The following is a 26,400-nucleotide window of genomic DNA, read 5'->3' as shown; positions in this document are numbered from 1 at the left end:
TTTTGGAGATGTATGAAACTGAGATAAAGTTAATAAGCAAGACTCAGACAAAGTATATAACCATATTTTCTGTTATATAAAGAATCTATGGACTGGAGAGTTGGCTCAGACGTTAAGAGCACTGACTGCTCTTCCAGAGGTCATGAGTTCAATTCCCAGCAACCACATGGTGGCTCACAACCATCTATAATGAGACCTGGTGCCCTCTTCTGGTCTGCAGGTGTACAAGCAGGCAGAACACTGTATATATAATAAACAAACAAACAAACAAACAAACAAATAAATAAGAATCTAGGCTGACAGAGATGGCAGAGAAAAGAGACGAAGGGACACACAGCAAGGCACGTAAGCCGAAATAAGCAGACTAAGAGAGATGGGGTTTGTGAACATGAAAGCAGAGGGGAGGCTGTGCTGGAGGAAGACAATGGAGGACAAAGTACAGAAGTGTATATGTAGGAAAATATGCCAAGGGAGCCTACTGCCCTATATGGCGACTAAACCCTTCTACTTACAAATCACAGAATTATTGGTAAGCAATGGGTGAAATTCACCTTGCCTAGTACCTAACACATAAGGCAGACAGCCTGCCTAATGCCAGTGTGAACAGACACTGAAGCAAAGGGAAGCAGCATGAATGTCAGTGTTAACAAAGAGACATTACAATGGCCATCTGTGGCTACATTAACTATCTTTTAAAAACTAAACAACAACATGAAAATAAAATAAGAGAGGAAACAACACATAAATGTCTGGTATTACACTCAGATTGTTATATGGGGGACACAAAAGGCAAAAGAATAACTGTCTGCACTACTGCAATGCCTGACATGGGACAGACTGTGGAAGCTGATGAAGGATAAAGAGCAGCAGATAAAGGAATGGTAAGTAATCTTGAAGGATAGAACAGAAACCATCCAAAATTAGAAGAGAAACAAATGTTCACCATTTGTGTCTTTTGCAGGACTTTTCTAAACTTAATGCTTAATATATATTTGTCAATTTTTATGGACAAGGCCTTTAAAAACTTAGCTATACAAAAGAATCATACTTTAAGAAACTTAACAGATAAACAAAAATTCTATGTTGATCAAGAGTCCTAAGGACACCATTGGGCATGGTGTACACACCATTAATCCCAGCACTAAGGAAGCAGAGGCAGGAGGATCTCTATGAGTCTAAGGCCAGAATGCTCATAGAGATCTCCAGGACAGCCAGGTCTGCAGAAAGACTGTCTCAAAAACAAAACAAAAAGCAAAATGGTCCTAAGAACTCAATTAGAGTAGATCCCACAAGGCAAACATGCCCAGTATTAAACTCACCCACTCCAAAAGAAAGACCTCAAAGCTTCTAGCACAAGCACCTATGTATGTACACACAAAGATAAAGACAGATACACAGGATATCCAGTATATACCAACTAATGAAGTCCACTATTCCTCTCCAAGTAAAACATATTATGTTGTAAAGCCTTCTAGTTTCAATTCTTCTGCAGTGTCTAGCTGTAGAGAGAATTTTGGAATTTTGATTTCTTTAAACACACACACACACACACACAACACACACACACACACACACACACACACACACACAGAAACAGGGCTGGAGAGGTGGCTCAGTGGTTAAGAACACTGACTGTTCTTCCAGAGATCCAATACTCTCTTCCGGTGTGTCTGAAGACAGCCACCAATGTACTCATATACAATAAATAAATAAATAAATAAATAAATAAATAAATAAATAAATCTTAAAAAACAAAACAAAACACAGAAACAAGGACATGCTTTTGTTTTAATCCGGTGCAAGAATGTGACATGGGACTTCTTCAAACTGTCCACAGCAGCTGACTATGATTTATCTGCCTCAAGCTATAAAAGGGGCTTGATTTTGCCAGCTGCAGATAGTTTCTGCAACTGTGTGACATTTGGAATTCTGGGAACTTTTCAGAGGGTATAAAAATAATAGCACTGCCGCCCCCTCCTCAGGGAGGGGCTTGTTGGTTGTTATTGATTGGTCTCATTTTGATAAGAAGTCATGTGAAAAGAAGAAACAAGAAGAAAGTAGATATCCTGACAGGGAAGTCCAAACTTGCCCCACAGAACTTGACATCCCCAAACCAGCAGGAAGCAGTCTAATGATAATGGCGCCCCCTTTTGGACCCCTGACTTTATTCAGAGAGCTCTTTTCCTTTTTTCCTCTTGGGTTCCAAGAGTAGAAGAAGCAGCCACAGAGTAGCAAACACTGGCTACATCCAGCCGTTAGTGCCATCCAGTTCCTCTCCACATCAGGGTAGTTTTCCCCTCTAGATGTGGCTATTTTAACACATCCTAAATGACATCACATTGAGAGATTGACATTCTAATTTGCCACATAGAATTAACTAGAAAGTCCTGTCTGCGGCACTTGTCTTCTTTCTGTTTTAGCTCTTTCAGCTATAACAAGACTCAGAGGCAACTCTAGAGTCCACACAGTCCCGTGCAACCGCCTTACCCTGAGCTGAGAAATGGCGGCTCTCCCTTCCTCGCTCTCCTCATCAAACTCGTCGTCACTCCACTCCCAGCCTCCGTCCTCCGTCTTATGGAGACGGCCGCTGGAGCCGGGGACTCGGCGGACCTGAGCGAGAATGGCATGTGGGTTACGGAAGTGCTGTGTATATACACAACAGGAACCTCAACTCTATTTCCCATCCCTCTATCACCGAAATAAAATAGTAACTGAGTCATGTGTCCCTAAAACGTCCCATCTTCCAACCCTCAATCTGCTCTGCCCAGTACTTTAACCACAACCCTCTTTACTCTGAACCCCAATGATATTGCTTATATTAGAGCACAGGGGAAAAAACTAACGTATTCATATACCAAAACATTTAGAGGGGAGGAATGATGGTTTCAAATACACTGCAGACAAACCCAAGGGAAAGCATCTATTCTTTTCGCAACATTTTTTTCCTCCTTTGGGTCAGGACCTTACTGTGTAGCTCTGGCTAGCCTGGTACTTGTACTCTAGACCAGGCTGTGACATTGATCGGCCTGCCTATCTCCAGAGTGTTGGGATTAAAGAGGTACAGCAACATGCCCAGCTTTAACTTTTTAATTCTAAATTATAAAGAGAGCAAAAGGACCAGGCATTCAAAGCCACCACTGGCTTTGAATAAGTGAGTTAAAAGGGCCGCCTGAGCTACATGAGACCCTGACTCAAACAAAACAAAACAAAACAAAACAACCAAGCCCACTATCTTCTTCCTAATTTTAGCTTTCTTTGGAAAGTTATATTCATCTCTGTACTGAGTATATAACATTATTGCTTGATATTTGTCGGGGGGGGGTCTATTTTAGGAGTTATCAATGTATGGGATTTTCCACAGTAGAAGATGAACATTTCACTATAATCTGTGTCCTACTCTCTTCTTAAACATCTTGCTTAGTAATTAATCTCTGTTCCCTACATTCAGAAAAATTAAGTATTCTACCACAGCCATCTTCTTTAGGAAGCCTTAACAGAGCCAAAGGGTATTTCCTGGATCTCATGACTTTCAGTCTCTTGTACTTCCTCCAGGATTGGCATATAGTAAATTTAATAAAGCCAACTATATTTTTCAAATTTTAATTTTTAATGTGTATGAGTGTTTGCCTGAATGTATATCTGTTTACCACTTGACGGAGGCTACAGAGGCCAGAAGAGGGTCTTGGATTCCCTGGGAACTGGGAGTAACAGTCATGGACCACCGTGTGTGTGCTGGGAATTGAACTAGGTCTTCTGAAAGATCAGACAGTACTCTTAACCACTGAGCCATCTCCATAACACCTAAAGCCAGATGTTTTCACCTTTCCTCAATTCCATCTTAAACTGGATTCATGACATGGTTAGAAAAGGGTCCAGCCCAGAGAACCCAAGCTAGAACTGACCTAAAAACCCTCCTCCAAGTCCTAGCTTTCATGGTGCAAAAGGCACCAACCAAGCTTCTGAAGGAGGGAAGCAACCAATAGTCCTACCCAGCTATAGCACCTATGAACCACAACAGCAATCAGCATGGCATCCATGAAATACTGACCGCCATACTTTAGTGGTTAAAGAGCAGTTCTCTAATTGGACTTAATTTTTGCTCAACAAAAGGGAAACTATGGCTGGTACTAAAAACCTAACCAATCACCCAGGGCTAATGGGGTCAAGGGTCTTGAAGGAAAGCCTACAGCTGTCCCTCTTACTAAGCCAGCATAATCTCTAACCACATTCTCAGTATTTGTCCTTACACCCAAAGAGAAAAGTAGCCTACACCTCCACCAACGAAATTCACTTTGCTAAGATGGAGATCAATACAGAAAACTACAACCAATCAAGATGCAGGGTATAAACTTCATCCCAACTGATTCATCTATAACACAACTCCTGCTCAGGAAACATTTCCAAAGAGAGAGATCTCTTTAAAATAATTGCTTCACACACCGTACAAGTTACACAATGAGAAAAGTTCAACTGACTGGCTTCTCATTCTCATTGTAGAGGTGTTACTACATTAGAACTGAGAACATGCTGATCACCATTCTTCACAGAACTCACTGCCTGTTTCTCCCCCACTTTCCTCAGTTCTGGGAACCCGGCTTACTGCATGTCTCTGTGCACTCTTGAACATCTCGCACAGAATCATATAGTATGTACTGTTATTAACACATGATTGTAAAGGTTCGTTCATGTTACAACATGGATCATTATAAATGCTCCTGAGCGTCCTACTAGAATATATATTATATGTATATAGAATTCTTAATACATATGTTTTAAAAGTAAAACTGAAAATACATTTGATCTACCTACCCTAAGAGCACCAACAATAAACTCCAAGTGACACCGGCTATGTGACTGGCTAGGAGCTGGCAGCCTCTCCAGGGAGCATGGACGTGCATAGCTAGTTCAGGGAAAAATGTTTATAGTGTAGTGTTCGTGTCTCCTTCACTTCCTACCCTACCTCCCTTTCCTTCCACCTTTTTGGATGAGGTCTCACTACATTGCTCACTCTAGTTTCAAACTCCTGAGCTCATGTGACCATACTGCCTCAACCTCCAGGTACTAAAATTAGAAGCATGTAGTACTAATCCTGGCAACTGCTACCAAATGACTTATCTTCTCATGAAGTCATAATGGAAGCACTGGTAAGTGGAGAAGCATCTGTAATTTATTAACAAATCGTATTTCATTATGTGGACATGGTATTTGTCACAGCTGATCAAAAGATCCCTAAGCTAGCCTTTCAATCCTTTTGTTTCAGCTGCCAAAATACTCTAGGCATCAGGTTACAGGTGTATGCTCTGCAACCCAGCTTGTACTTCCCTTGAGATCAGAATTCACTGATTTTAAAGAAATTGCAGTGCAGACATTGAACAATTTCAATTAGGACTTAAACTGTGATTATAAGCATAGATGTTTTAAACTGCATTCAAATTCTTTGCAAACGTTTACTAAATACAAAGAACTGACCTAACCCTATTGAGATGTGGTGAGGTAAGCTTTTGTTCTAATAATGTAGAGAGGCTGTCATGTGTTAGATGACGGTAAGTTCTTCAAAAAAGTAAAGCAGAACATGATGGTAGAGAAAGTTATGGGAAGGAAGTACTGTAGGTCAGGCGGTCAGAGAAAACTCCTTTAGGAAATGCTACACTAATGGCCTACAGTAAGGTGGTGCAATGCACAGAGTGTTTCCCCAAGTAGCCAGCCATTCTGAACTTTCCATTCCTTAGACGTCAGATGTCAATCATCTGGGATCAACCGACTGTGCCCTAAGCCTGTGACTCAGCTAAGTGACAGCAGCTGATAAACACAGGAGAAAGAAGAGCAAGTGAAAATGGAAGGGGCCGGGTGGTGGTGGCGCACGCCTTTAATCCCAGCACTTGGGAGGCAGAGGCAGGCGGATTTCTGAGTTCGAGGCCGGCCTGGTCTACAGAGTGAGTTCCAGGACAGCCAGGGCTACACAGAGAAACCCTGTCTGGAAAAACCAAAAAAAAAAAAAAAAGAAAAAAAGAAAATGGAAGGGACCCTTTTCTAGATGAGAAGAAAAGGCTAGCTGCTCAGGAACACTCTAGAAGAAAATGAAGATCTCTTAATAACCAGACGTGAGCATCTCCATCTACAGAATGGCAAAGCTCTGAGGTGAAGGCAAGCTGAGGTGCTCTTAGTGACTGGTAGTGAAACTACAAACTCTGAATATTTAACGTACATTTGTTCTTTATTAAGCAAAACCTCTGGATAATGGGAGAAATTTCCAGAAGTGAAATGTATGCGTAGTGAGCTTTTCCCAGAATGGCCTAACTTCCCAGGCAGGCCTTCTACTGTGTCATACTGAACAGAGGGCTTGGTTTCCCCTCCAGTCTACCACCAACAGAAATCCTCGGGACAGCATTTTTCCTCACATTTGCTAAATCTCCCTTAAGGGGAGAAGAGTAGGAAAATGGGGGATTTTATTTTGGTGAAATGGCCAACATGCATTTTGTCCAAACTAGAACTTTAGTGCATTTCTTATGTTCAAACTACGAACAATGTTCTTAGACTCACCACTCACAAAACAAAGTGCTTTGTTATAACATGTCTGGAGTTCGGAGGTAATACGACTTATACCCCAAGCTATAATTGCTATGCAAAATCTCCATCTCACTCTGGATAGTGATTCAACAGGGTTTGAACTGACTCACTGCCTACCTTGTTATGCTTGGATACAGCAGAATAATACCTAAGCACACAGCTGCCAGGTATTTGCTGACTGGATATAGCAAATGCTTCAAAACGTCTGAAAATAAGTAATTCTCATTTCTTTTTCTTTTTCTTTGGTTTTTCGAGATAGGGCTTCTCTGTGTAGTCCTGGGTGTCCTGGAACTCACTCTGTAGACCAGGCTGGCCTCGAACTCAGAAATCCACCTGCCTCTGCCTCCCAAGTGCTGGGATTAAAGGCATGCGCCACCACCGCCCGGCTGTAATTCTTATTTCTGTTTACAGAATAGTACCCAGTTTAAAAATGTAAAAGAAACAACAACAAAATCCCTGCAAGTCTATTCTAAGCAACCCAAGAAAAATGAATTAAACACCCCACTTACCTTTTTAGATCTTTCAGAAATGGTAGGTGCTCTCTGTAGTATTTTTTCTTGAAGAAATTCTTTATTCTGGAAAAGAAAAGTCAGTTTTCAGAACTTATTGAACCAACCATGTGACATAGATGTCAGTCACAGTTAATATGCGGTAAGTAAAGTGTTCTGTGAAGAGATGAGGGGTTTCTGCTCCAAAGGTTTTTACACAACACTCATTATTTTTCACCTAGAGACAAACCTTCAGTGTGTATCAGGAACTGTTTTCTATGAAGAGCTCACTTTACTGTACGTTCTTTGTCTCTGTTTAGTCCTAGATTGCCAAATACACTGACGCATTAAGTTGGGATATGAGGCACTTGGTAGTTCAGCACTAAACCTTGAAATGAGAGCTCAATCGTCATAGATTGTTTTTACAATAGGAAAATGTTCCTGTGCATACAGAAGTATGTGTGTGTGTGTGAACTATGCCCGGCATCCACCTTGTTTTTTAAGACAGACATCTCTCTCTGAGACTTGAGGTGCACCAGCCAAGGAGCTCTGGGATCCATGCGTGTCCACTTCCCCAGTTAGGGAATTACAAGCCAAGTTTCCACACCTCACTGTTTTTATGGGTTCTAGGGATCAAATTTCTGTCCTCATGCTTATGTGGAAAGAATTTCATTCCAGCTCCCAACACAAGTTATCTTACTTACCAAAGACTGCATATGTAATACCTTATTTTATCTATCATCGCATCTCCAAATGCAATCATCTTCGGAAATGCAGCTGTGAACCCAGTGTGAATAACTGAGAAACATCACATGAATGCACACACTCAAAAGCTGGAATGCCCACCTTTGCTTTCTGGAAAAACTTGTGCCTCAACAGTTCTGCTGCTGTTGGTCTAAAAGCAGAAAGGAGAGTTTTTAGTTTTCAAGCATATTGTGAATTTTCATCTTCAAAAACAAGAAACTATTTCCTGGACAGCTAACTAAAAACTCAGTACATTCCACTTTCCTTCACCGGCTAAACATCAAAATAATGTTGGTACAGGACACTGAGTAGAATTAAAAACTCAAAAAGAAATGGCCAATGAGTAACCAGGTGTTGGGTAGCACCCTTAATCCCAGAACTTGGGAGGGAGAGGCAGACGGATCTGAGTTTGAGGCCAGCCTGGTCTGCATAGTGAGTTCCAGGATAGCCAGGGCTACAAAGAGGAGCCTCTGGGGTAGCGGGGATCAGAAAAGTGACAATGACAATTGTAGAACGTTTGAAAAGCTTATTAGTAAACTACCATTTCTGGAAGAGAATTCTTAAGGACTCCCAATGTCTGTATTTAGCAATGTCATTCTAAGGGAGCCAGACAATAACTACCTAAAAGTTTTACCAAAGCACAAAAACGTATTTTAACTGCAAGAAAAGCGATCAAAAAGTTGGTTCTTGTTACACAGCAGCCCAACAAGTTTAATTTTAAGGCAACTATGGATTCTTGGAGATGACTCAATTTGAGAGGTTCCTAGGTAAATGGATGGAACTAGAAATTATCATCTTGAGTGAAGTAAGCCAATCACAAAAGAACACACATGGTATTCACTCACTGATTATTGGATATTAGCCCAGAACCTTGAAATGCCCAAGATGCAACTCACGGGCCACATGAAGCTCATAAAAAAGGAAGACCAAGTGGGGGTGATTCAGTTCTTCTTAGAAGGAGCAACAAAATACTCAAGGGAGCAAATACAGAGACAAAGTGAGGGACAGAAACTGAAGGAGGGGCCGTTTCAAGACCACTCCACCTGAGTATCCATCCCATGTGCAATCACCAAAGGTAGATGCTGATGTGGAAGTCAGGAAGTGCATGCCGATAAGAGCCTGATATGGATGTCTCCTCAGAGGTCTTCAAGAGTCTGACATATTCAGAGGCAGATGCTCACAACTAGCCATTGAACTGATCATGAGGTTCTCCATGGAGGAGTTAGAGTGAGGACTGAAGGAGCTGAAAGGGTTTGTGGCACCATGAGGAGAGCAACAATACCAACCAACCACAGCTCCCAGGGTCCTAACCACCAGCCTGGGAGCACTTATGGAGGGATCCAGGGCTTCAGCTGAATATGTAAGAGTGGAGGGCCCTGCTGGGCACAGGTGGAAGATGAGATCCTTGACCTCATGAAGGCTGGACGCCCCAGGGGGTGGGAATTTTGAGGGTGGGGAAGTGGGAGTGGGGGGGTAGGTGGGGGTTACATCCACGGAGAAGAAGGAGGAGGGGTAAGGGGATGGGGGGTTCCTGGGTGGGTGGGATATGGGGTAAGGGGATAACATATGAAATGTAAATAAAATATCTAATAAAAAAAATGTTTAAAAAAAAAAGAAAGAAAGAAAGAAAAAAGGAAAAAAATTTCAATTTTCCAAATTTAACCCAAATTCAGTTAAGTTCAGTCATGCATGATCTTGTTTGGAGTAAATTCTTCATTATCAACTTTATAAGGTTTTAAAAGAGGATCACTAAGAATAAATAATTTACTCTTCAAAGACCACACCTACTCTTATCACATACACGGAATGCTAGAAAACGCTATTTCTCAGAAGCTAAGGGGTACAGAACACTGCTGAGGACAGGTGTGTATTGAGGAGCTTGTACAAACCTGGTAAGCATGTACCTCTGAATACAACTTCAGCCTCAACATAGAACACCTGGCTGGTATTTTCAATTCCTCATCAAAAGCATAGAATTTGGGAGTAAGAACCAGGTATTGGTAGCTCTTAAACCTTCTCAGATTAAACTTTAAGCTTGAGAACTTATGCTTCTGAAGATTAATATAGATAGGAAATGGGCAAACAACAAATGCCTATAAACTGAAATTAAACAATGACATTCTTATTTTTTTCATTCAGTACAGATTTCAATGGTGCAATGCCTTCTTTGCCCAAAATAACATCTTACTACTCATTTCTTTGTTCTAGGTCCATTTCCTTTTTTCTGAAGTACAACTTTGGGAAGAGAGAAGTCTAAATTATTACAAAAAAAAAAATCTTAATTCCATGTGCACTCTGAGTAATACTGCCTGGAGAACTGACAGTTATTCTCGGTCAGCATTACTTTTTTTCCAGCCTTACCCTGGTGACTCTGCTGTCGTGGACCTGCAGTCAGGATTAGGGCTTAGAGACTACTGAGGCTACACAAGGAGTGCACAGATAGGAGCGAAGGTATGCTGTGTGCAACTTGGAACAGACAGGTTCTTAACATGGGGAGTCAAGAACTAGAAAGCCCGTTTTATCTTCCCATTATTGTTGTTGTTGTTAATTTATTTTATTTCTGTAAGTCTCGTGTGTCCAAGACTAGCCTCAAAGTTGGCTGAATAGCCACAGAAGATCACTAACTTTCTCATCCTCCTAGCCCTACCCTGATGCTAGGATGGAAGGCCTGTGCCAACATGGTCTATTTCAGCTGTTATCACTTCTCCATTCTCACTGGTCTCTCCTTGAGAAGTCTACACAAGTACATCCATGTGACTGTATATACAGGCTGAACATCCCATTCTATTACAGGTGACTTGCACAAGGCTGCTTAAGCACCAGTCTGTTTCTTCCTTTGTGAAGCAGAGACTGGAATGCTGACCTGCTGGATTCCTAAGTGAGACAGCACACAGTGTGTGTGCTCACATGGCGCATGCACTCACACGTTCACATGCACCTGCTAGTCAGTCAATAGTTTGTTGTTTTCTTTCATTTCTTCTGTTTAATGGAGTTGAGTTTTGTGTTATTTGACCTTAAAATACTTAAACAATGCTTAATTCTCTACTTCCCAGAGATTTAAATATATCAAGAGCCTTATTAAAGAGTTGAAAGGACAGTACACAGTTCTTTCATATCCTTCACTAGATCCATAAAGTTAACATTTTATGTAACCAAATTATAGTTACCAAGAAGTAACCTAACCATCAACACCAGTAGTCTTTCTAACTAGAAACTGCCGCTCTTTTTGGATTTCTTCCTTTTCCTAGTGGCTTGCCTGACACCCGCGGCATCCCCGTCACATCTACTCTCCAAATCCAGTTACTCTAATTAGTCAATTAGCCATGCTTTTCAATTTTTCTCTTTGCTTGATACTTCTGACAAATGCTGGTCGAGTACTCTATAGCACATTCCTCAGCTTGGGGCTCTTGAGGGGAAAAGCTTCACGAGGCAATGCACCTTTCTTACTGCACAGCTTCCAGAGTTCATTATGCTGTACCCTTGATCATTTAGTGGAGAAGGTGTCTGCCTACCAAGCATCTTCACTGCTAAGTTCTTCTTTCTTCACACTTTATTCAATCAGGAGCAAAACAAGAGTCCAGCCCACACATTTTAACTGAATCTTTCAGTTCTAAAAGTCGTGCTTGATTCTTTGGTCAAGTCTTTTCCCATGGTTTTGATTTATGGTTTTAATAAATTTAAAGATTTATAATTTTTCCAGCTACCACTGCATAATCCAAACTTCTTGAAGAACTAATGCTATTGTATGCCAGCTCTAGTTCATCTTACATTGCCACCATGTGTGCTGCAGCTTGAATGGCTGACAGCAGCTTGAACTGGGCATGTTGGTCTCAGGAGCTATGAGACCTGGACCAGCAGGTGTTCCAGTACACTTCTGTAGCTGCCTAACAACTGTTTCTATGCGTAAGAGGTGCTGGGTATGCATTTAGTGAGGTGAGTACAAATTCAGTCTCTCAATCTGTAGGAAGTAAAGTCAAAACAATGAGAGATTTTGTTGCTTCTTGGAAATGACTGAGAAGGGAGGCTTCTTGTATGTGTGTGCTGTACATATATACAGAAGCAACTCATATGCACAAACTAAACAATTTATTAAAAAGGAGGACGATATTTTCTGATGGTCCTCTAAGTAGGAACTCAGCTGAACATTTCCTCCAGGTGGACCCATGGTCCCAATTCCAAGAGTCACAGCATCAGAGTCAAAAACACAAGTTCATGGAACATCAAACTGAGTAGTATTCTGCTGATGGCCACTGGATTAGTTAGAGTTTCTTCTGCAATTTATATAGTCTTCAGTATTTCTGGCACCTAAGGATCTTTACATTTGATGCATTTTTACCTGTTACTTCTAGGTATTTGTAAAAAAAAAAAAAAAATGTGTTCTTTTTGTCAGCTAACTTGGCAGAAACAAAAGAATTCCCTGTCAGCTTTAGCCACTGGTGAAAAACAGAATTCTAAAACCATGAACATGAACTTGGCTGCCTATTTTCCTTACCCTTTCCAATATTTCCAACAGTAAATTCTGAAGCCCCATTACATATATTAGACACATGACCAAGAATGTCAAAGTCTTTTACTCTTGTCAACCTTTAGAGAAAACAAAAATTAAACAACTTTTAGTACTAAGAAACGTAGTGCAACATCCAGTCTGCCCGTGGTATCCCAGGAGAACTGCTTCCAGGACCCCTTTGCCAACAGCAGAGCTCTGATGCTCAGTTCCTTGTATTCAGATAGAATGGTATCTGTGTAGAACCCACGTAACCCTCCTGCACTTTATACCACTTCCAGCTTAACCAGTGTAGCTGCTACCATGCTAAGTAAACTGGGATGCTCACGGAATGAGGACAGAGAAAAGGCTGGTGATGCTGAGTACTGATGGAATTTGATCAGAGTCCTTGGACCCATGGGTAGGTGGACCTGGAGCTGTGGGTGGTGGATACAGAAGCTGATACACACAGGAAAACAAAGTAGACTCAGTGGGGATACAGCTCCAAGTTACAGTCAAGAGTCAAGGTCCACCTCTAGGACTAGGGATGAGGTAACCTCAAAAATACAAGGTTCTACTCAGTGATCTCACCTACGGTGCTGTGCTGTGCAACAACACCACATATAAATACCCTTAGTTAAGAACCTGCTGTTTACCACTCAATGTGTCTAAAGCCAATGAGGAAACTATATGAAACTTTGATTACTAAACTCTTTCCTACATGGAATTATATTCCTACATGGAATATAAATGTGTTGTTATAGTCCTTTGTTATTAAATTGTAAATGGCAGTTATATTTTAAGTGAAGGTTGAAAAAAGAAAAACTTGCCCATTAACACTGTGTTTTACTAATACAGAATTCACAAATATAATTTCATGGTTTTAAGAAATTAATCAAGAAATATCTGGCAACTTAGATATATTATGTAAGTACAGGAAATCAACTCAGTCCCTTCTAATCTTTTAAAATGGCCTTTATGAATGTTTCCAACTTTTTAATTCATTCACTGTAAGAATACACACATAATATTGTGTATGAAAATGTAATTCTTGCCGGGCGGTGGTGGCGCACGCCTTTAATCCCAGCACTTGGGAGGCAGAGACAGGCGGATTTCTGAGTTCGAGGCCAGCCTGGTCTACAGAGTGAGTTCCAGGACAGCCAGAACTACACAGAGAAACCCTGTCTCAAAAAAAACCAAAAAAAAAAAAAAAAAAAAAAAAGAAAATGTAATTCTTAGGGCTTCCCACACCATTTTAGATATCAGAAGAGATATGCTTATCTAATATTTTACCTTTTTTCTGGATCCTTTTGAAGGCACAATGAAATCATTTTTCTAAATGATTTTCCATATTTTTTCAGCATTTCTTTATCTTGAACACCAGTTTCCAAAGAAGGAGGATCGTTCTGGAGTGTCAGCATTAAAACCTGTATAGTAAGAATTTTGGTTTCTTTAAAAACCCAGTGATGTTGTATGACTATGTTTTTGTTTTAACCCCAGGTGTGGGATGTAGGGGTGCTTCAGATTGTCTATAGCATCTAACTATGATTCGTTTCATGCTCTAGGAAGGACGTGATTTTTGCCAGCTAGAGGTAGTTTACAATTGGAATTCTGGGTACTCGAGAGTGTATAAATGGGAGAACCCCAATGTGGAGGCTGCTGCTCTCCCTGCTGCTGCTGGTTTCTGTTATTGCAGTTTGTCAAGTGGTCATGAGCAAAGAGACGAGAAGAAGAAATTGGATATACTGACATCAAAGATTAGACTTGCCCCAAGGAACCTGATGCCCCTAATCATCAGAAAGTAGTCTAAAGAGATCTATGTCCCCTTTCCCCTCTAACCTTCTTTCACTCCTACCTAGTGTTGGGGGGTTGGAAGTGATCAGGGTGAAATTGGGGTTGGAAGGGAGGTAAATATAGGAGTCCACTAACTAGCCCACAAAAGTATACCAATAAACCTGTAAAATTGTTCAGTCCAATATAAACATATGAAGACTTTTCAATATGAATAAAGCTTCCCAACACACAAGCAGATCATACTTTCTAGTAGCTGACATTAAGGGGCTGGAGATGGCTCAGCTTGCTGTGTGAGTATAAGGACCTGAGTTCAGTCCTTCAGAACTCACATAAAAAGCTGGGTGTGGTGGTCTATGTCTGCAGTCTCAGCCGAGAAGAGGAAGTGGGCTTGGGGGAGGTGGTCCTTGGGGCTTGTTGGCTAGCCAGTCCAGCCAAACTAGCAAGCTCCAGCATTCAGGGAGAAACCCTCTCTCAAAATATAAGGCAAAGAGTGATTGAGGAACATAGTTGACAACAACCTCTGGTCTCTAAAAGCACACACATACATGGGTATAAACATACACACGGGTACACATACATACAAGTTACCATCTAGGTGGGCTTTTAGAGTCAGGGCTATAGCTTAAGAGATATATGTACTTTTCTACCATGTGTGAGTCCCTGGGCTCAATACCCAGCACCACAAGAAACAGACTGGTTGTTCAGAGCCCAAGGCTTCCATGTATTAGCTAAAAGCCATATATAGATGGTGGATCCCCTCAAGTGCCCACTGTCGACTGCTGTTAAATCCTTCAATTACAATCCCTCATCTCTTCATGTCCACAGACCTAGTTCCTCCATTGCCAAACGACTGTAAAAATAGAAACGTGAAAACCACAGCAGAAGACAGCATGGCCATCTTAGCTTCTCCTACTGTTTGTTCTGTTTTTCCTTGACTTTTCATAGTATGGAGTCTTCTATTCCAGAAATTTCTATTATAGAAATCACCATCTGGTTCCCATTCTTAGTTCACATTCTTCCTGAGTCCCCTGTAACCTTAGTTACTGTGTCAGCAGAGCCTATGAAAGGCAGATGAGTGGAGAACCAAGAAGGTCGGATAACAGACACCAAATGCAGCTAGACTCCATAGCTCTGTGTACACACAACAGCAAGCCTATAGAAGAGTTCAACGGCTCTGAATCCAAGAAGTCTGGTGATGGTTATACATCGTGAACATACTTATCACTTAAATACACAATCAAAAATAGTTTATCCTGGATTTGGTCCCTATACAATACAAAGTAAAAATGGTTATGCTGGTAATTTATTAGAAAGATTATATTTTGCTATAATATACATAAAAACTCTAGGAAAATAACTATCAGTATGATTAGCAAACGTAAAAAGTCACTCGGTCTTGAGCTGCAGTAATACTCTGCATATGAGGCTCACCTTCATTGGTGGATATTTATGATACGGAGCGGCCCCTGTGGCCAGTTCAATCGCTGTGATTCCAAAGCTCCAGATATCAGCTTTAAAATCATAACCTCGAACCTGAAAGGGATTGGGGGGAGATGGGAGAGAGAGGTGCACAATTATTTTAACCAGGCTAAAACACCTTTATAAAAGTTTCTAGTATGTCATGAAAATGTGGGGGTCAGGGGAGACAGAAGCGAGAGGTCTCCCTGTGTAGCCCAAGTTACCCTTGAATATTGGACTCTTCTACTTCAGCCTCTTAAGCACTGGGATTGAAAGAGTGCACTACCAAATGTAGAACACTATAGTCAGTTACTAGTACTTATTAAGTCTATATGAAAACATAGAAAAGTGTTTATGATGAAGCACTTATAAAAGTATAAAACTATCATTAAGCTTGATAAATTAGAAGGTTTACTCTATTTACCAAAAACAAAACTAAAAAAAAAATCTAGAACCAAGGTTTCCCATAATCCTTTTCTTTTCCAAATGTTCTATGACATTATTTTTTCTCCCTTCCATGTCTTTCCCCTTCCTGGCCTTCCCACCCTTCCTTCCCATCTCCTCGTCCTGAGGTTCTTATTTTTGTTTTAGAACAAGAGCTCATTAAGTAAGCTAGGCCGAGAGCTCTAGCCTGCCTCATCTCCCGAGTGATGGGAGTGTGTGCTTGGAATGTTATCATCATAAGGAGTTGTGGATAGTTTTTAAGTCACTGACATGAACAGGCTGCTGGATTTCTCGCCGTCTCCACTGCCACCGTCACGTCACAGTCATACATTTTTAATCTTCTATATTGAGCTATATAGGAGAAGGTTGATCTCCAAAGTTTGTAGTCCAAGACTTAAATTCAGTGGTCAGTACGTGTGCTATTCTGCCTTCTGGTACAGTAGGAGGGTCTCCAACGTTTCCTCCATGGACAATATTTGCCACGTCCACGAGCTTCTCTACCAGACAGATCAGGGGCAGCTCCTGCTCATCTGGGAAGTAGGTTTAGCCCCTACCATATCCTCCATCCTGGGAAAACCAATGAAGTCTTGTATTTCTTCATACCACTCCCCTGCCCCAGCCTTTCTCCACAGCCTATGTTTGTTCATTCTGTTCCTGAGTGTGGCAGCCTCTTAAGACCCTGTGTGGCCTGGAGTGCCCTCCTTCTGCAGGCTCTATATAGTAATATATGTATGTATATAGGAAAATATGTATATAGTAATTCATCTGTGACATTCACAAATAAATCCCATACAGTGTTAAGTAACCAGGAGTCTTGAGCACTAGGCTGGTTTGCATGGAATTTAGAAATCATTTACACCTGGTAGCATGAATGAGGCCATCAGTGAATACATGCACTCAAGAAGAAAAGAGCCTTAGCAAATGACCTTAGGAAACAACACCTTCTTTTCTTTTTTGAGACAGTGTCTGGCTATATACTCCAGACCAGCCTCAACCTCAGGATCCTCATTGTCCTAGCCTGTGATTGGACAACCTGTGTACCCTACCAATTCCTATCTCTGAGTTTGAGGCCAACCTGGTCTACAGAGTGAGTTCTAAGACAACCAAGGCTACACAAAGAAACCCCGTCTTGAATAACAAAACAAAAGGAATAGATGGGTCAAAAGGTCAGAGAAACAGCCTGACAGTAGGAGAACAATGAAGACTGTACAATTAGGAGTGAATAATGCTGCAGTGCTCAACTGTTCAATGCCACAAGGGAGGTAAGAAAAAGGACTAAAGAATGCGTACTGAAATCAGCAGTGTTTAATGTAAAACACATGGCAAGAGGCTACAGCATGCAGCTGCTGTGCAAGTGGGAAGAGCCGAGCACTAGCAGTGGAAGCTCTAAGGTGAACAACCCGTCTGTCATCTGGTCTGTATTAAGATATACTTTTAAGTTCTCTATTCCCTTAGTCCTTGGACTATCTTTGGTATACTCTTGCATTTCTTGTGCACTGTGTAGTTTTTGTTGTTTGCTTTGCTTTGTACTGCAATAATATCTTTCCTTAGACTAAGCTCTAAACCAATCAACAGAAACATGCATTTCATGCATCTAACATGGAACATCGATCAAACATAAGCACTAAGGTTTGTGGCTTGGTTTAACAACAAAAACCTGAACCATTTCAAAAACCCACAGTACCTGCTCCATAACTTCGGGTGCCATCCAGCATGGGGTGCCAACAAACGTCTTTCTCACTTTATTTCTGGTAATGTCACCACCAGTGGCTAAAAAAGCACTAACACCAAAATCTGAAACAGAACAGACAGCACAGCAGTCGTCATGGTCTGAACAGGAAATCTCCCCCACGTCTCACCAACCTGGGCTGACTGCCAACAGATGGGCTGTGGGACAAGCTAGTCCTGAGAGTTCTGTATAGTCAATGGATGAATCTCTGTAGAGTAGAAGATGACAGTTGGGGAGAGGATGTGGAGGTCTGGACCTACTGGGAGAAGAGCGGTCAATGCTCTGGAAAGACCCTGTGTTGCAGGCCCCTTCTTGCTGCTCTCAGCTTCCTGGCAGCCTCGCATAGCTTCCACCTCCCAAACGCTCTCAAGATGCTCTCATTCTGCATGTCTCAGGGTTAGGGTTACCATCCAAATCAATGGGTCTAGTTAGCCCTGGACTAAAAACCGTTAAAACCAATGAACCCCCCCCACACACACACACATACACAGAAAACCCACAGAATCAGAGAATATATTTGAAATCACAGCTGAAAATATTAATATACAGAATATACAAGGAATAACTACATTCCAGTGCTGAAGAGTCAGAAGCCAATATAGGCTACAAAGTGCGATTCTGTCTTTAAAAAAAAAGGGGGGGGGATGGAGAAAGGAAAAGTCTGCAATTCAGCAGCAACCAAAAAACACATTTAAAAGAACATGCCAAAACCATAAGACATAAAGTAGATGGCAAAAAACCCTAGAGGCTGGACACAGTGGCATACAGCTTTAATTCCAGCAGAGACAAACTGATCTCAATGAGTTCCAGACTATCCTGATCTATACAGTGAGTTCCAGGCTAGCTAGGGCTACTATATAGTGAAAAACACCCAGTCTAAAAGGAAAACAAATTAAAAACTAGAAAATTAGTTTTGTTATAGATGTTGAAAAACTGAAATCCTTATGAATTGTAGATATGAATGAAAATGGGTACAATTACTTTATGACATAGGGCAATACTTTTTTTTAAAAAAGCTAATATAAAATCATCATATGATCCACCTTCTAAGAACATATATCCAGAAGAAAATAAGCCAGGCATGATAACACATGGCCACAGTCCTAGCACAGAAAATGGGGGGAGGGGGATTGTGAGATGTTCAAGCTAGTCTGGGCTACATAAAATAAGAGAGAAGGAAAAAGGGAAGAAGGGAGGGGGAAGAAGAAAGAATGGGAACAGGAGCTGAGATAGATATCAAGTTTATAGCAACATCTTTCAAAATAGACAAAAAGAAACACAATTTGCCTATTCACTGATAGATCAAAGCGTAAAAAATGTGGTGTATGTGAATCTGTGGGTTGTATTTTTAGCAGTACTGAGAACAGGACAAGTACGGGAAAGGGAAGAGAGGCAGCAGAGCTCTGCTCACTGGACAGACGCTAGACAAAGGGCCTCGTGTTGAGCAAATGTCCCCATATTATAATTTCACAACCTCTTCATGATTTTTAGGTAGCTATGGTTGTATTAATTTTCATTATGTGGTAAGCTGGTGTGAAAACCAACCACAATTTAAGTCTCCTGTCTTACACGTAAAAGGCATTAGGAATGCCCACAACTCAGGATTAAGACAACTACTGCCCACGTGAGGATGAATTTCTCTAGTCTACACAATAGAAGCTATAGCTCAAGGTCTGCGTATGCACATCCTCAACTTTAATGATGTTACCAGACTGATTCATATGTCTTCCATCAGTCTGATTCTGTGGTCTTGCTCTACACCCATCAATTGGTTCTGCTGAGTATTTTGGTCAAGCCAGTCACTTGTCATTTAGTAATTGCTTTATGTTCAGTGCTTTACACTGGAATGCATTACCTGTCTTTGCTCTGCATCTTTCCCATCTTCATGTGTAGTACATACATGGAAGGGTGCTCACCTGTAGCTGTTTGTGTAGAGGCAGGAGAAGAATGTTGGATACTGTCCTCAATCACTATCTTAATTTTTGTGTTTGTGTGTCATCTCATTTTTGAGACACAGTCTCTCATTGAGCCTTGAACTCATGGTCTGGCATAGATTAGCTAGCTGGTGAGCCCCTGAAAGCCTCCTATCTCTGCTCGCCTCCTCCAGTCAGGTTCAGACACATGCTGTTGCATGTATATTCATTCTGGAACTATCCTACTCCTCATCTTGTCTTTAGTGAAAAAGTGTTTCTCTTTTGACAAAAAGAAGGTTCATGTTAAAGGATTCAATTTTCTGCTGAATATTGTCCTGATTCACTTGATTATTGTAGCAGTCTGGGACCAAACAGGAGATTGGTCAAAACAGCCATCTGTAGGAAGACATGACTTCCAGTCTTATCCCTAAGCTCTAACACTACCAAAGCTGTGTTCCCTAAAAGGCAGAGACGCCGTGTCATCCTTGTGCTGTCCCTTCTTCCTATTGCTGTGATTTGCTTTCCCTGACTCATGACTCTAGGTCATATAGCTCACTCATACTTAGGAGTCAAGGGGACAGGAACCTCAAACAGCTGATCACACTGCTTTCCCAGTCAAAACCAGCAAGCCACCGATGAATGTGTTCATGCTGGTGCTCAGCTGACCCTCCTTCCATTCAGCACAGCAGCTAGCACACAAAATGGTGCCACCCACATGCAGGGTGAGACAGCCCAGTTCAATTAACCTAATTCAGAAAATCCCCCACATGTCCATAGGCCAGCCTGATCTACACAATTACTTATGGAGACTTCTGTCCGAGGCTCTAGAGTGAGTAAAGTTGACAATTAAAACTTACTATTCACAACTCTGGATAAAAACAACTATGTGTCACCTCTCACCAGAGGTTTCTCCTTTAAATAAGCAAGACTGCTCTGAGACGGAACCCTATCAGAAGTCCATACACCTAACGAAGGTGAGGAGTGGGAAAACAGGAAGCAATGAGTAATAGCCAGAAAATACCTAAGAGTGGTGGAGGCCATCGTTAGAGGGTGCTTATACAGAAAGCAGTCCCGAGAACAGGATCATCAGATACAAAGAAAACAGAAAAAACAAATACGGTGGTTCTGCTGGCTATTATATCAAAATAAAAAGACATACTGTGAGCTGGGGTGGTGGTTCAGTGGGTGAAGTCCTTTCCACACAAGCATGACGACCTAGGTCTGGATCCCCAGCACCTACACAAATGCTAGGCAGACATGGTAGCCACTTGCAATGAACGCTCTGGATGCCCTGAGGCAAGGTGGCAACAGTGCACTGACAAATGTGAAAGCACATGTGTGCACCGTGTGTCACACACACACACACACACACACACACACACACAGAGTCACCCCAAAAGCACAGCCCTGTTCATTGTTACCTGCAATCTGCACAGAGCCGTCTTCTCCTAGAAGAATGTTTCCAGCTTTCACATCTCTTCAAAGAAAAAAACACCATCAAACAGTTGTTCTTTAGAATGGCAAAATTTAAGCAACTCTTTATTTATAAAACATTACCAATATTTAAATATTGTTTTAAAGAGTATTAATAAAAATTTTAAATTTTAGTCATTTATACTATAATCCAAACATAAAACTCTAAGAAGGAACATAACTGCTTAAGACATTCTAGAAAACTAAAGCTCATTAAATACCGATTGGGATAATAATGGCCAAAGAAAGTAACCCTCATCTAGCCTTACCTAATCCTTTTTGCTGAAATACACTATTTTTTTTCTATATAAACTAAATGCTAAAAAATGGTGACTCATTCTCTTCCCAGTTCCTTAACCATCACTTCTTTGTTTGTTTTGAAGTTTTGCTATATAACTCAGGCTGGTCTCTATCTCATGATCCCCCTGACTCAACAACCCAAATACATAGGGATAGGGATGTGCTTTCAATATATTCTGAAGAAGGGGTAAACTTCATGTAATGTAACTTTTATTTTTTTACTTAAACAACAGAAGGGGAATATATATTTATATATATATACATGTGAGCTTATATATGTGTATATATGTATATATACACATATACCATATATACATACATACATACACATATACCATACACACATATATATATATATACATATATACACATATACTTCTGTGTTTATTGACAATAAAACAATTCTCAAAGGAATCAGAATAAAATGGCAAAAAGTGATCTTCTTTAGGCAAGAGTATTGGAATTTAAGGAAAAGATGTTTTTAAATGCTTTACATAAAAATTGAAAAGAAAATTTAACACCTTAAGCTTAGTTTCCCATTGTTAACACCTTACATCCATATAGTACTTTTGTTAAAATTAGTGAACACAAACTAAGACATCCTGAACTAAAGCCCACAGTGCTAGGTTCCAGGCAGTATATGTGTCCAGAAAAGAGCTCAAGCTGGACTGCAGAGAATCTCCGGTGGTTAAATCAAAGCCATCATTCCTCAGGAACTTGTGAAATAGGTTCAGGTCCACCACCGACACACACCTGTGATTGCACATGAAAGCCCATGCTGGCCTCTGAGCCCTGTCAGTCCTTTTCACACACACTTGCTATAAGTCCCAAGCAGGCCCTTCTCGCCTCCCTGATTTCCACACTGCACACTATGCTCGCTGGCCCCCAGACTGTCTCTGATCTCCACTGCTCTCATGACTCTCTTGAAGATGGCCCTGACCATGTCCATCTCCAGTCTGTTTCTTTTTCTCTCTGCCCTCAACTTTTCCAGAAGCATCTGGCTGTCCTCACTTTTATCCATGATAGCCATCCCCGCCCCATCACAGAGTGGACATTTCAGTGATTTCTTTACTGTGACCCTCACATCCACACAGCTTATTCAGGTTCCCTTATTTTTTAGCCGATGTTCCTTTTCTATCCAGGACTCCATCCAGGACAGCTAACTTTACTAGGCTGCCATGTCTCCTCGGGCTCTGCACAGGGACAGCTTCTCAGAACGTCCTGGCTTTTGGTGACCTTAGCAGTTGTGAGGCATATGTATCTGACATTTCTCACGTGGTTAGATGGTGTCAGATTTCTGAAAGGAGATCATAGGCATGCAGTCCTCACAGTGACATAAGAAAGGTACATTCATGGTGTCAACAGTTCCATCTGGTGAAATTGAGAGGACTAGGGTTTTTCCTATTCGCCATTTTGATTTTGAGCTTTTTGAACACAGAATCATATGCAAGTCTGTCTCACCTGTGTAGGGTATGTTAGCATTCCTTCTAGGCTCTGCCCAAAAGTTACCTGGCAACAGCCAGGTAGGCCTGGAATACTATAAAAGAGGCTGTTTGGTCCCTCCTCTCTCTCTTACTCTCTCTGCCCTTTCTTTTTCCCTCTCTTCCCCTTCCATGCCCCATGCGTTCCTGGTCAGCCTCTCTTCTCTCTTCTCCTCTCTCTTCTCCTCTCTCTTCTTTCTCTCCTCCCTTCCTCTCTCCCCCTTCTCTCTTTCTCTGCCTCTATTCCCTTCTCAACTCCCCTTCTCAACTCCCCTTCCCATGCCCTAAGTAAACTCTATTCTATACCATACCCATGGTATGGCTGGTATCTCAGAGAGAAGGGATGCTTCTGCATGGGCCTACCGAGACACCCCTCCCACCTCACTCTACCTTGCTCTACAAAACATATCCTGGCTTTTCCTTTTTTTTTTTTTTTTGTTTAAATAAAACATAACAGGTAACATTATTAAGTCATATGCAGGTCTTTCCTGCATAGGTAACACTATTAAGCTTTTACATTTCATGAGGCATTGGCCCATCTTCCAGCAGAGCCTTATGCTAAGCAACTATTTCTCTTGATTAATTTGCCATAGTCTGTGTTTCCATTTCAAATTAAACATGTAATCTGCAGAAGCAGCTTCAGAGGGAAAAGCAAAGGAACTGGCAGGGCTCACTGAACACTCTACAAGGCCAGGCAGGCCTCCCATGTAACAAGACAAGGGACCTTTCAGGATGCCAAACACAGTTGTCAGCTAAAGAACTTGTTTTGTTGTTTTGCCCCCCCCACCCCACCCCATACAAACATACCTGAGACAGGGTCTTTCTGTGTAGCACTGGCTATCCTGAAACTCACTCTTATAGATCAGGCTGGCCTTGAATTCAGAGATCCCCCTGTCTCTGCCTCCTGAATGCTGGTACTAAAGGCATGGGCCACCATCAGCAGATTAAAGAATTTGTTTTACTGTCCCAGAAAATCACAGGCACTTCTTCTGCCTGCTTAGTGCTTCACAGTCACTCTGCTCACTGGGCTCTCACATGCCAGTGCAATGGACATACTTGGCTTTCTTCACTTTATAGAAAACTTGAAAAGAGATTAAAAGAAGCAATGATTCACAACCAAAAAGTAGAAATATACTAGATTAGAAACTTAAAGATGTCTAACACTTTTGTTAAAGCTAATCTCTTTGCTAGGAAAAACATTAGGGTACACGGAGGGAAAAGATTAGAACAACATGTTCATCCTAATCAGAATCTCTGAAGTCAGCACTAGTTAACCAAGAACCCACATTCCGGAACCAGGCTCGTCCCCACCTACAAAGACTTAGTGCCTATGGCCAGCCCAGTCACTACTAACAGTCAAAGCCACATTTCAAAGTATTTTCCCTATGTGTGTGTTCCATACCCCCATTAAACCTGCCATCACATGTGGGGTTTTGTGGCATACCTTTGGCCCTATCACCAAGATACTCTTCATCACAGAACCCTTCAGTCAGCCTGAGCACAGGATCAGGAGGCAGAGGCAGGCAGATCTCTGAATTTAAGGTTACCACCTCTACCTAACAAGTCCCAGGCCAGCCACAGCTACATAGTGAGACTCTGTCTCAATGAAAACAAAACCAAAAATCTCAAAGAAAGCTATACATAGAACACAAGAACATTTGTCAGTTTAGCAGAGGCCTTGTTCCAAAGACACCCTTCCCTAGTACAGTCACATGTATATAGGTGTATATAAGGTGTGTATAGGTGTGTTGTTTGTGTGTGTAAAGGCACAGAAGAGGAAGAGACAGATTGAAAGACAAACAGATACTAAGAAAAACAGAGAAATTTGCTGGATAAATTTAGTCTCTATCTTTTGAGATTATCCTTTAAAAGATTTTTTTCAAAATCTTTAAATCTCGGGCGGTGGTGGCACATACCTTTAATCCCAGCACTTGGGAGGCAGAGGCAGGCGGATTTCTGAGTTCGAGACCAGCCTGGTCTACAGAGTGAGTAGACAGTGAGTGGTCTACAGGACAGCCAGGACTACACAGAGAAACCCTGTCTCGAAAAAACCAAAAAAAAAAAAAAAAAAAAAATCTGTTATTAGTAGAGCTCTTGCAAGAACTGTTGAAAGTACTTGTGAGAAGCCCAGGTCTACCAGGGCAGGCAGACCATTGTGGATGAAATCTCCTAGAAAGAAGCTACATCCTGTACTCAAGTTTCCACAAGGTTGATTATCTGATTACAACTTCAAAGACTTGAGAGGTTAGAATGTTGTAGGTCCAAAGCCTAATTCAAATTTATCTGGGGTTATTTATAGCCCCCTTGTTAGCCTGCCTCCCTACCCTGCTCCATCTACCATGTTTTAAGACTATCTGATGAGACCTTTTGAACTACACTGACTTAGCAGAGCACCAGCTCCCCCCAACTCACAACCGAAGAATTTATCAGACATCGTCTGAGACTGGAAGGCTGGCACTGAGCTTTCTTCCTCTGCTGGGAACACCGACCTCTCGTTTCTACCACTGTATTCGGAAAGTGTCTTGGTTAATGACCTTCTTTGTTATGTTTCTATGAAGATTTCATGAAATTGCTACCTCATTGGAACATGACATTTAGGGTAACTGAATTCTGTGTTCCCAAGCCATGAGCGCTCACACTGGCTCCAGAATAAACAGGTTTCATCCCTTTAAGACAAGGACTAGTTTTGTGTCGTCTACATCTTGATGAGCAACACACCTCTGGCCAGAGCTCTGATACTCAGACTCATTTGGTTAGAAGTGGCGGGCAACATCTACACAGTGACACTAGTAACAGAAACCTCCCTCTGAGGACTGCCATGAAGAAAGATAAAGGTTAACTCTATCATCTGCGGTTGCAGTCCAACTAGAAACAAAGACACTGAAGACACATTTGCTCAGTTGACACAAAGGCCTTTGCTACCACTACACTTCTGCCCACCAGAAGGATGTGTACAAAGGGCAGTAAGGACTTCAAAAGAGCCTGGTCAAAAACTGCTGGACGGTAGTACCACCACTCCAGGCTTCTACCAAGAAACATCCTAACATACATAGAAGTACACAAGTCAACGGCTAGTGCTATATGAGTATACCTCTACTCATTCATCAGACTTCAGAACAAAAAGAATGTAAACAAAGTACAGGAGAAGCAGACAGTGACCACACACTAGAAGAAGGGGCTGGGGAAGAAGGAAGCAGGGGGAAGAGGAAGAGGACTGGCAAAGAGAAGGGAGAAGGGAGGGAGGGGGGGAGAAAGGATGGAAGGATTACTGAAAATTCTACTGGGAGATTTACCGTATTAGAAGCAGATTTACGATAGCAGAGTAATTTTCAAGACAGAATTATTAACCTAAATGACGGACAAGAAAAAAAAATCAAAAGTGTTTTCAGAAATCTAAGACAAAAGCAAACATGTTGACAACCATGAAAACACAGCCAACCAAGGAAACAGAAAAGGAAAAATAACCTACAAATGCAAAATGAAAGAAAGAAAGAGAAAGAGAGACAGAGAGAGAGAGAGAGAGAGG

General features: G+C 41.4%; 1 protein-coding gene across 2 annotated transcripts in view; it reads right to left on the bottom strand.

Moving 5' to 3' along the window:
• The window catches only part of Oxsr1 (oxidative stress responsive kinase 1), an 86,641-nt gene that overhangs the window by 22,370 nt on the left and 37,871 nt on the right, over positions 1–26,400 (bottom strand). For both annotated transcript variants that reach the window (XM_028767372.1, XM_028767373.1), the window contains 7 exons: positions 21,042–21,097; positions 17,663–17,772; positions 15,508–15,609; positions 13,576–13,709; positions 7,902–7,950; positions 7,077–7,142; positions 2,488–2,610 (listed from right to left, as the gene is read on the bottom strand). In XM_028767372.1, the coding sequence (XP_028623205.1) occupies positions 2,488–2,610; positions 7,077–7,142; positions 7,902–7,950; positions 13,576–13,709; positions 15,508–15,609; positions 17,663–17,772; positions 21,042–21,097 (640 nt within the window). The remainder of the gene's footprint in view (positions 1–2,487; positions 2,611–7,076; positions 7,143–7,901; positions 7,951–13,575; positions 13,710–15,507; positions 15,610–17,662; positions 17,773–21,041; positions 21,098–26,400) is intronic.

The sequence above is a fragment of the Grammomys surdaster genome, unplaced genomic scaffold (assembly GCF_004785775.1).
Source record: "Grammomys surdaster isolate TR1022 unplaced genomic scaffold, NIH_TR_1.0 172, whole genome shotgun sequence".
Classification (NCBI taxonomy): domain Eukaryota; kingdom Metazoa; phylum Chordata; class Mammalia; order Rodentia; family Muridae; genus Grammomys; species Grammomys surdaster.
This window is presented reverse-complemented; position numbering and strand designations above follow the sequence as displayed.